This window comes from Carcharhinus amblyrhynchos, chromosome 26, assembly GCF_965287045.1.
Source record: "Carcharhinus amblyrhynchos chromosome 26, sCarAmb.v2.hapA, whole genome shotgun sequence".
NCBI classification, from domain to species: domain Eukaryota; kingdom Metazoa; phylum Chordata; class Chondrichthyes; order Carcharhiniformes; family Carcharhinidae; genus Carcharhinus; species Carcharhinus amblyrhynchos.
Window position 1 is genome coordinate 24,591,848 of NC_137349.1, and position 12,118 is coordinate 24,603,965.

General features: G+C 44.2%; 1 protein-coding gene across 1 annotated transcript in view; it reads right to left on the reverse strand.

Moving 5' to 3' along the window:
* Nucleotides 1-3,726: 3,726 nt before the first annotated feature.
* Nucleotides 3,727-12,118, reverse strand: part of zap70 (zeta chain of T cell receptor associated protein kinase 70) — a 92,203-nt gene continuing 83,811 nt past the window's right edge. The window contains exon 13 of the mRNA XM_080212573.1: nucleotides 3,727-4,342. Coding sequence (XP_080068699.1) covers nucleotides 4,246-4,342 — 97 coding nt within the window. The 3' untranslated portion in view covers nucleotides 3,727-4,245. The remainder of the gene's footprint in view (nucleotides 4,343-12,118) is intronic.

Genomic DNA, 12,118 nt, shown 5'->3' on the forward strand with positions numbered 1-12,118 from the left:
ATTTAGAGACCAAATGATTAATCTATTACTCCTAAATATAATGGACGGGATTTTACAGCCTCGCTCGGGCGAGACCGGAAATCCCCGCCCAAGGTCGAGAGGGATTTCCATTGTCAGATCCTCGGCTGCTCTGATTTCATGACAGGCGCGATGGTGGAGTTCCAGCATATGACTCACTTTAGTGGAATAAGTATTTTTTTTAAGCCAAACCAATTTGAATAAAGGAACCTCTGTTATTTAAAACTAAGTCTCTACAATTCTCCCCTTTATTATCTCTTTCAATCTCATAGCTCTTTCTGAATATTTGTATGTGTTCTAATTCATTATCAGTTCCTAAGCGCTGCTGAGGCTGACATTCCTCAATGACCAGTTGTGTTGTGTATGCTTCACTTTTCTTCTTGGCGCTCACTTCCCTCTGATCCCAGTCCCAGTGGAGTCCAACTCTTTGTCAGCGAATGCATCAAATAATGGACACCCAGTCAAGATGGATATGTTAGGAGCGGGGGCGGCGGTGGTGACCAAAATCTTGGTCAAAGAGAATGCTGTAAGTAAGGTATTTAAGGAGGACCGGGAGATATTTTTTATTCCTCCTTGGGATTTGCAAATTACTGGCAAGGCCAATATTTGTTGTTAATTCCGAATGACCCTTGAAAAGATGATGATGATACCCCTTTCATGAACCGCTGTGGTCGATCCAGTGTAGATACATCCACTGTGATGTGAGGAAGAGAGCTCTAGGATTTTCACCCTGTGAAGGAATGACGATAGTGGTTAGCACTGCTGCCTCACAACGCAAAGGATCTGGATTCAATTCAGGGGGTTTGAGCTTAAGAGTCGTGGGGCTATGCTGCAACTGTACAGGATCTTGGTGAGACCACATTTGGAATATTGTGTGCAGTTCCGGTCACCTCACTATAAGAAGGGTGTGGAAGCATTGGAGAGAGTGCAGAGGAGATTTACCAAGGTGCTGCCTGGTTTGGAGGGTAGGTCTTATGAGGAAAGGTTGAGGGAGCTGGGGCTTTTCTCTTGAGAACAGAGGAGGATGAGAGGTGACTTAATAGAGGTTTATAAGATGATGAGGAGGATAGATAGAGTGGACGTTCAGAGACTATTTCCTCGGGTGGATGTAGCTGTTACTAGGGGCATAACTATAAGGTTCATGGTGGGAGATATGGGAGGGATGTCTGAGGTAGATTCTTTACTCGGAGAGTGGTTGGGATGTGGAATGCACTGCCTGCTGTTTTAGGGAGTTGGAAACTTTAGGAACTTTCAAGGATAGGCACATGGAACACACCAGAATGATAGGGTATGGGATAGCTTGATCTTGGGTTTGGACATAGCTTGGCACAACATTGAGGGCCGAAGGGCCTTACTGTGCTGTACTGTTCAATGTTCTATGTTCAATTCCAGCCTTGGGTCCGTGTGGAGTTTGCACGTTCTCCCCATGTCTGCATGGGTTGCCTCTCAGTGCTCCAGTCTCCTCCAACACTCCAAAGATGTGCAGGTTAGGTAGAATGGCCATGCTAAACTGCCCATTTGTGTCTCAAGATGTGTAGGTTAGGGGGATTATTGAGATAAATACTTGAGGCTGCAGGGAAAAGGTCTGGGTGGAATTGCCCCTTAGAAGGACTATAGGGATTACAAGGACAGGGCCTGTGTGGGATTGTTGTCAGTGTAGATTCAATGGGCTGAATGGCCTCCTTCTTGTAGGGATTCTGTGATATGTTTCCAACTCAGGATGGTGAGCGGTTTGGAGGGGAATTTGCAGGGGGGTGGTGTTCCTTTGCATCTGCTGCCCTTGTCCTTCTAGATGTAAGAGGTCACGGGTTTGGAAGATGCTGTAGAATCAATAAATGGCTGAGTGAATGAGTGAGTGAATGGGTAGGGTGGTAGGAAGGGTGAGGTGGGTAAAGTAAGTGGGTAGGATGGGTGAACTAAGTGTGTAAGTAGGTATGCTGGGTGAGGTTAGTAAGTATGGTGGTGGATGGTTGGGGTGGCTGGTGGGTGAAGTTAGATCAGGGTGGAGGTGCAGTTAGATTGCGCCTTGTCAGCTTGGGTCAGGAAGTAGTTCAGTGGTCGGGGTAGTCAAGTCTGGTAGAGGGGTTATTCGGTGATTTGAGGAATAGCGTTGTCAAGAGGGGAAGTTAGCGTTGTGTCAGGCCTGTACTCACGGTGCTGGAAGATCTGGTTGTCAGGTGTACCCAGGTGAGTATTTGGGGGCCACTGGGATACTCAAGGAGTCGGTGGGGTAGCTGGGGTGTCAAGGGGAGTCAGTGAGGGATTAGTGTGAGTGACTGGAGAGTCAGTTTTGCAATTGCCCTGATGTTAGACTAGGTTCTCACTTGTCTAACATTTCCTGGGTGGCAATTCTATTGAGTACCACGGAGCTGTCTAAAATCTCTGCCTCTGGCTCAGAATGGAGACATTCACAGAGGGCCCCGGGGTGCAGAGTTTGAAACTTCCCCAGTTAATTACCATTGAGGATGGCCACTCAGGGCTGCCGTAGGGTCCAGATGCGCATTTTGTGTTGTAAACCTGGTTTGGGACAGCCTGGAGACTGGAAAATCTGGGCCATTAAATTACAAACAGATATTAATCCCATCAGCAGGATACCCACTACCAGGACTGTGTACAGCCAAATATATGAATATCTCTTCTTAATTCAATAATCCAGATTTTCTGGTGTTTGGATCTTTGGAACCAGGACGTATCAGCCAAGGAGCATGTCACAGCATTGTGCAGGGGCTGACACGCCAACCTCCATGGGAAATGCCTGGGAAGTTTCAACCTTCCGGTGAGGTGTTCCTGCTTCAATAGTCAATGGGACACTAAGGCCCCACATATCAGTGACAAACAACCAAGTATCTGTCCCCGCCCCCCAAGATTGCCCACCCCTTTCAATGATGGCTACCCAGCCCAAGAGCTACTGGCCAATTTGAAGGGCTGGCAACATTGCAGCCTCAGCAACACCACACTGAGCGGTGACCCCTGCTGGGGCTCCACCTGGAACAGGGACACATCAATGGACTTTATTCAGGAATTGCTCCTTATTTTTTCCCTCAGCAACCTTTGAAAATTGGACGCAGACTAAGAACACTGGGTTGCTCAGGGCAACCTGGAGGACAGCCTGTCAGGACTGAATCCATCCGCAGCTTTTTGTAATCAACCATTCAGGGAAAGGGATGACTGGAATGCAATCCCTAGGAAACTTCCTTCCATCTACCAGGTGGGCAAAGTGCAAAATAACCAGGTCTAGCTGACAATTTACTATCTGGTCATAACCCATATGTCATAGTCACATTTATTCACAGCAGTTATAGAATCCCTATGGAGGCCATTCGGCCCATCTGCGCTGACCACAATCCCACCCAGATCCTATCCCCATAACCCCACGTATTTACCCTGCTAATCTCCTGACACTAAGGGGCAATTTAGCACAGCCAATCAACCTAACCCGCATATATTTGGATTGCAGGAGGAAACCAAAGCACCCGGAGGAAACCTACCGAGACACGGGCAGAATGTGCAAACTCCACATAGACAGTTACTGGAATCAAACCCAGGTCCTTGGTGCTGTGAAGCAGCAGTGCTAACCACTGCACTACCTGTTGTGCTAAAGATATGTTTCCATGATGCAGTATAGACAAAAGTGTATCATTACACTTTAAGACAGGAATTGTTTGAGACAATACACTTTTGAAGACTCTGGTTCACCATTTTCTTTTCAAAGATTTTAGCAATCCTTTATTTTTAATTCTGTATTAAAATTATTGCCATTGGAAGATTAGGAACATTCCATCATAAGGCACAATGTTTGCAATTTTGTAAAGGGGTCAAACTGTACGTTTGATGTTGCACATCATTTATTTGTATCATTTCTAATTTAATATACAATATTGTCAAATAAATGTATCAGCACAACACGTTACGCATTTACCACTTTAAAATGTGACATTTTGCAGCACTCCTTCCTGAATCTCACTAAAATCAAAAACCTCACGTAAGCAGCTTTTATCGTTCCAGTTTGATAACGGTTTAAAATTAGATCAACCATTTAAAAAGCGAAACAATTTTCTTCTAAGTTGTATTACGTGATTAACCAAAACATTTATGCTGAAAATCAAGGTTTATAGTTACTGAAAGCATTCATAGCCACTGCCCTCAAGGATAGCAGAAACAGTAGTATATTAGCTGAAAAATGTCATGTAATTGCTTGTCTGATATATTATAATCCTGGGTGTTTTGTCAAACTTTTTCATCGGTCGACACCTTCTGTGTTATTTGATAGTGGTAATCCCGCATGGCAGTCTCAACCTCCTCAAATCCAGGTCGATCTTCCCACCTGCAGAAGCAAACACAGTGGAAAAGATAGTGGATTTTTCAATTGCAGCGGTCAATAGTCCAATGTGCACATAGCTATTCCAAAGCTGGGAATCGTCGAGGGAACAGATGCAAACTGGAGGAGATCCCAGAATTGTCAAACCCTTAAAGAGGATATATTGACATCTGATTAGCTGTAGTAGTATAGAGTGTAAGACGAAAGGTGATTTCCACCAAGCTGAGGGCTAGTACTTTGTTACACATCTTTGGTGGGGCCCATAAAATAACATAAGTCTAGATCCTGATTCAAGCAGTTATTGCCTATCTGCAAACAGTTATATGACAGAGTTTATTAACATCATCTCCTCCTACTCATTCTCCGATTCATTCAATCACTCAAGCACTCATTGGCATATATTCAGGTACTGAGTAATTGATAGTGCGGAATTACAAAGAGGAATTGGCAGTGAAGCAGCAGGAATCTGTGACTAGAGGAGCAACATTCCTTTCTCAGATGTGTTGCTTAGGGATTTGGCCATCTCAGGGTGGAAGGGATGGGTGGAACAGCGGTGGGGTGGGGGGGAGCCACGCTGGCACAATGGTTAGCGCTGCTGCCTCACGTCGCCAGGGACACGTGTTTGATACCGGTTTCGGTTGACTGTATGTAATTTGCACATTCTTTCTGAGTTGGCATGGGTTTTCTCCAGGTGCTCTGGTTTCCTCCCACACTCCAAAGATATGCAGGTTAAGTAGACCGGCTGCGCTAAATTATCCCATACAGTCCCAAGATGCGTACATTAGGGTATTAACCATGGTAACTGCGTGATATTATGGGGATAGGTTGCAGGGTGGGCGTGGGTAAGTTGCTCTGTCAGAGGTTTGGTGCAGACACAGTAGGCTGAATGGCCTCCTTCCAGACTGTAGATATTGTATGAAGAAGGAACATGAAAGAGTCTACTCGTCACTGCTCTGTAATAAATGCAAGAATGGCTTTGCCAGCTTACAGTCCACCATGTGATGCATAGCAATTCCAAGAGCAACTCACAGGGAGTCCCCTGTGACATACCTCCCCCCCTCCAACCACCTCTCCAGCATGGCTGGAGTATTGCTCATGAAAGTGCATACTGGAAACATTGGCCTCCACGCGATACAAAACTGACTTGTCTGGCTTCAACATGCTGGGGAATCGTATTGACAGAAACCAGAGCAGGAATTCACAGATTTTACAATGCATCTTGTTCTCATTGCCTGCAGCAGGCATGCCAAGGTAGACGTAGGATTTACTTCCTAGCTTTGCTTTGCCATTGCCAGGAGCCGCAGAGGGGGCAATCAAATGAAAATGTTTGCTGAACTTGACAGCTGAGGTAAAACCTTCCCAAGAGCGATGGAACAGCATAATAGTTTCCCAAAACAAGAATCTGGAGACGTACCGAACTATTCCATATCTATAATTCCGAGTAGAGAAAAATAAATGCCCTTGTCAGTCCTGCCTGACAGCACCAGTGGAGTGGTGGCACAGTAATTAGCACTGCTGCCTCACAGTGCCAGGGACCTGGGTTCGATCCCTGGCTCAGGTCACTGTCTGTGCAGAGACTGCACATTCTCACCATGTCTGTGTGGGTTTCCTCATGGTGCTCCGGTTTTTTCTCACAGTCTGAAAGATGTGCTAGTTAGGTACATTGCCCACGTTAAATTCTCCCTCAGTGTACCCAAACAGGCACTGGTGTGTGGCGACTCAGGGATTTTCACAGTAATCTTGTTGCAATGTTAATATAAGCCTACTTGTGGCATTAATAAATAGACTTAAAACTTTAAACAAGTATTAGCCATTCAGGAATTTGTGCAATTGTTTATTTTCAACCAAGACTTTGATAGCCAGAAGATAAATTAAACATCAGCATTGGTGAACCTTTTACCCACAGAGAAGACAAAGGATTCCATTAGCTTCTGCATCTTAAATAACAGCCCAACAGCCGCCAATATAAATTTGAATATTGCTGTGGATTTTCAAAGATTCACAATTGTTTTTGAGAGCATTTTTTGCTGTTAAACTCTTGATTTATCTTGTTAAAATTTGATTTGATTTGATTTATTAATGTCACATGAGTTAACATACATTGAAAAGTATTGTTTCTTGCTAGCTATATAGAAAAAGCATACCGTTCATAGAGAAGGAAACAAAAGGGTGCAGGATGTAGTGTTACAGTCATAGTTAAGGTGTAGAGAAAGATCAACTTATTACAAGGTAAGTCCATTCAAAAGTCTGACAGCAGCAGGGAAGAAGCTATTCTTGAGTTGGTTGATATGTAACCTCAGACTTTTGTCTTTTACCCAGTGGAAGAAGGTGGAAGAGAGAACGTCAGGGGGGCGTGGGGTCCTTAATTATGCTGGCTGCTTTGCCAAGGCAGTGGGACGTGTAAGTAGAATCAATGGATGGGAAGTTGGTTTGCATGATGGATTGTGCTACATTCTCAACCTTTTGTAGTTCTTTGCGGTCTTGGGCAGAGCAGGAGACATACCAAGCTGCGATGCAACCAGAAAGAATGCTTTCTATGGTGCATCTGTAAAAGTTGGTGAGAGTCATAGCTGACATGCCAAATTTCGTTAGTCTTCTGAGAAAGTAGAGGCGTTGGTGGGCTTTCTTAACTGTAGTGTGGGCATAAATACTCATGCATGTTAAATAGTGATTGCTGCTAGATAAAAATTATATCATTTCATGTGGATCACAGCAGTTGGAAAGCTGTGTTTCACATGCTATTCTTCACAAACATCCCTGCAGTCCCTTTTCATCTTCAACCTGTCTGCTTCAGGTGATTCTCATAAAATTGTTGCTTGTGAAATTAGCAATGTCCTGTAACTTAAGGAAGGAAATCTGCCATTCTTACCTGGTCTGGCCTATATGTGATTCCAGATCCACAGCACTGTGATTGACTCTTAACGGTCCCTTTGAGGGCAGTTAGGGATGCCCGCATCCCATGAGAAGAATTTGTGCGCAGCACGGTGGCACAGTGATTAACACTGGACGCAGGTTCAATTCCGGCCTTGGATCACCTACTGTGTGGAGTCTGCTTGGGTTTCCTCCGGGTGCTCTGGTTTTCCCCCACAGTCCAAAGATGCGTGGGTTAGGTTGATTGGCCATGCAAAATTGCCCCTTAATGTCAGGTTGACTAGCAGGGTAAGTACATGGGGTTACAGGGATAGAACCTGGGTGGGATAGTTGTTGGTGTAGACTCAATGAGCCAGATGGCACTGTAGGGATTCTATGATTCTATGAGTTTCCAGTTCTGACAGCAGGAGTTCAGGATGGGGTGTAATGCCTTATCCTGTCAACTTGGATCTAGTTTGATCGAGCCCAAGATGGGGTACAATATCTCAGCTTGTCAACTTGGATTTTATTTATCCCTCACATGGGTATTGTATACAACCACGCAAGGCATAAAAGACAATATATTCAACAAGGGTCATTCAAACCATGACTCAAAACAATTCCCCTTTCTTAAGTAACCTTTCATTCTGGCAAAACTGCAAACACATTTTTAATAGTAGCCAATAATAGCATTGTATACACCTCAAAGATGTGCTTCTAGCAAGCACCATAACCAGAAATAAACATGTTGTATTGAGTTCCCACATGCAGCCACATAGATGGTTCCTAAGGTCTCTAACATCTTTAGGTAGCCTTTAACATCTGGACCATGTTAACACCTGTTCAGGTAGTCTTGCCCTGTGTGTCAAGGAACCCCTCACCCGGGCTCTGCCATCCTTACCTGGCCTGGCCTACATGTGAATCCAGACCCACAACAATTAACTCTGAACAGTCCTCTGAAATGGCTTGTCAAGTCATTTGGTTTGAAGGCAATTTGGGATGGGCAACAAACATCAGTCTTGCCGGTGACCATCACGTCCCATGAAAGAATCGATTTTAAAAAAGGAAACTAATACTCAGAGGGGTTCGTGAAAGGCTGCACAAAGGCAAAAAAATCTTGTCTATTCTGTCATTGTTGTGTTCGGTTGTATGACCTGACAGCAGTCCTGGTAGTAAAGGGCAATTTTTTGCCAGTCAGCTGTCCCCCTCTTCATTACAGGCTTTAGTACAGCGAAGGACTGCCACTCAATGAAAGCATTTTGGCTGCTACCTAGACATTGAGCATTCAAGTTGGCGTGTAGCAGATGGTGTAACTCTGTGATGGACTGATGAAGCAGAGGCAGGTCTCCTCTGACATGTTCAGAGAAGTGTAGTCCTGCGTGAAAACATAGCTTCTGGTGTGGTCCAGCTTATCTGTGTTCTGTTGCACCACAATCCCTACACTACAACAGTACTTCACTGGCCATAAAACATCTTGAGACATCCGGAGCCTGTGAAAAGCACTATATGAATTCAAGCCTTTCTTTTAGCATGTTCAGTAAACCAAAAGAGAGTCCCACCCTCATCACTTTACTTACCACAATTTAATTGTAGTAGCAAATAAGCATAATATAGGGAAAGCCAGAGAGTGTGACATTTTTAATGAAGCTAATATAAAGAGCAAAGTGTTGCCAAATATTACTGCAAAAGTAAAAGAAGTTTGCAATTAAATTCTGTAACAGTCAGCTTGACTTAACAATCTTAATGCAGTTGGTCAGCTTGGTGGCCGCTTCACAACACCAGGGACTGGGTTCAATTTGGGCTTGAAATTGAACCTGGTCTGTGTGGAGCTTGCATGTTCTCCCTGTGTCTGCGTGGGTTTTCTCTGGGTCCTCCGGTTTCCTCCCACAATCCAAAGATGTGCAGGTTAGGTTGACTGGCCATGCTAAATTGTCCCTTGGAGTCGGGGGATAAGCAGGGTAAATATATTTGACTATGAATGGAAATGGAGACCATGTAGGATTATGCATGAGCAGAGTTGCATCTTACCTCATTTAGCTTGCTGATACTCTGATACTAAGGGGCAGAATTCATTGTAAAATTGGATCTGTAACAGGGACAGGGTGAAGCTGTGCACATTTGGAGCTTATAGAGGAGATTGTGCTGCTCAGTGAACACTCAGGAGTCTGAAATGTGAATGTGTTTTTGGTATACAGCACCTTTAGTGTTAGCTTCACCCTTATGATGAATAGCCACTCAATAAGTTCTTTGTTCAGACCATAGATTTCCTTCGATGCTGAAGGCAGCCACTCGGCCCATCGAGCCTGCATCCGTAACAATCCCACCCTATCCCCTGAGATTGGAAGGCAATGGCAAACCACGGCTGGCACAAATAGCTCAGAACGAAGGAGCCACAGACAATGAGCCATGGTCTTGCCCAAGGGCAGTTGAGAGTTTTGTCTTCGGGCAGAGTACAGAAAGCTGAATTATGAAGATGGACACCCAGGGCTTCCGCTCAGGGTGAAGAGAAAAAATAAAGGGTGAGTTCCTTTGGATTTGTTTTACACACATGTGGCACCATCAGCAGAGAATCACCAGCAGCTCTACAGCCCCCATTTACATTTGACTGTGAATAGAAATGGTGACCATGCAGGACTATGAATGGGCAGAGTTGCTTGTTCATCCTTGTGTGCTCTGTCTAAAGAACATAAGAACATAAGAAATATGAGCAGGAGTAGGCCATCTAGCCCTTCGAGCCTGCCCCGCCATTCAATAAGATCATGGCTGATCTGTCGCTGCTCAGTTCCACTTTCCCGCCCTCTCCCCATAACCCTTAATCCCCTCTCTTATCAAAAACCCATCAACCCGCGTCTTAAAAATATTTAGCGAGGCAGCCTCCACCACTTCAACGGGCAGAGAATTCCAGAGATTCACCACCCTTTGAGTGAAGAAGTTCCTCCTCAATTCCGTTTTAAACCGCCCCCCTTTTATCTTGAGGCTGTGCCCCCTAGTCCTACTGTCTTTTCTGAGCGGGAAGAGTCTTTCCACCTCTATCCTATCCATCCCATTCATCATCTTATACGTCTCAATGAGATCTCCCCTGCAAGTCCATGGCTCATTGTCTGCGAATGTTTCATCCTGAGCTGTTTGTGACAGGTGTGGTTTGCCAATGCTTTCCAATCTCAGGGACAAGGCAAGAAAGCAGGTCCACAAGTCCACCTCAGTGAATCAAACTTGTGTTGTTGGCACTATTCTGCACCACATGCCTAGCCGTTTAGCCAACTCAGCTAACTGTGTCTCCCAATGGCAGGACTGAAATAATTCCTAATGACCATTCCTACAAGGGGCATCACAGTGGTTAGAACTACTACCTCATAGCACCAGGGACCCGGGTTCAATTCCGGTCGGTGCAGCCTTGGTGGGCTGAATGGCCTCCTTCTGCAATGTAGAGATTCTATGAAGATTGCATGACAAGGAAATCAATGAATAAACTACTTCGGTGGAACTTATCAATGATCCCATTAGAAATGGATAGAGAGCTGAGTTATTGATTGCTAAAAACACAAATTTAGCTAAGTAGAGTTTATAAATGGGAGCATTTGAATATTTTAAGGAACCACACTTAGGATTTTTCTGCTTAGGCCCCATTTGAATTGACATGAACAGTCAAAGCAGTTAACTTATCAAGTTATTAAAGATTGTGTTGTTTCCTGTTTGCTGCGATGATGGTGTCAAGCAGTGCAAAAGGGGCACAGAGAAACCAATTTCCATACTAACTGACATTTTATATCTGCTTTGGACAAGTATAAGAATATTTGATAATCAAGCAACTTATGCTAGAAGGTTATAAAGTTTGATGCAGAATTTAAATCTACTTTGTTGAAACTTCCCTTGTGAAAACTTAAGATATTACGAGCTTAGTATTTCTGCCACCACAAAACCACTTCTAAAAATAATCATCAAGCAACACTTACTGTCATGCGTAGCACTGCCATGTGATTCTTGAATGTGTATGCATGCATTTAGCCACATTCTACACCAACACACTCCACTGTCACACATTTACTAACACCTCATTCATATGAAAAACATTGAAAAAGTCTAACAGCGATCTTGAATGTGAGCACATAAGTAATCACGTGTAGAAATGTAAGGATTTATTTCCTTTAATAATGAAGCTAAGTCAGGGCTTGAGCGGGATCTGACGGTTTAGTGAGTTGTATAAGGCTAAAAAATTATCTTTTCTCTCATTTCCTCTGTTGATACTCTCTAATATGGTTGTGGATTGTTCAAAGTCTAAGAAAAACTTTGGGTTTCATGAAACTGTTGTAAATGTCTTCCAATGTCATGGTTCCTCATGCTCCAGTTCCAGCTGAATCCAGTTAGGAACTGGAAACTCTGGACACTTTTGTTAGTATGAGAAGTTATTTTGAATCATAGAATCCGTACCGTGTAGAAGGGGGTCTTCTGATCCATCAATCCTGCACTGATAACCATCCCACCTAGGTCTATCCCTGTAACACCAAGTATTTACAATGCTAATCCCCCGACACTAAGGGGCAATTTAGAACATAGAACATTACAGCGCAGTACAGGCCCTTCGGCCCTCGATGTTGCGCCGACTAGTGGAACCAATCTAATGACCCTCTAACCTAAACTATTCCAATGTTATCCATAATGCCTATCCACTGACCATTTGAATGCCCTTAAAGTTGGCAAGTCCACAATTGCTGCAGACAGGGCATTCCACACCCTTACTACCCTCTGAGTAAAGAAGTCACAAGTAGGCTCACATTAACCCTGTGATGAAGTTACTGTGAAAATCCCTTAGTCGCCACACTCTGGTGCCTGTTTGGATACACTAAGGGAGATTTTAGCACGGCTAATGCACTTAACCAGCATGTTTTTCAGACCGTGGGACGAAACCGGAGCAACCGGAGGAAACCTATGCAG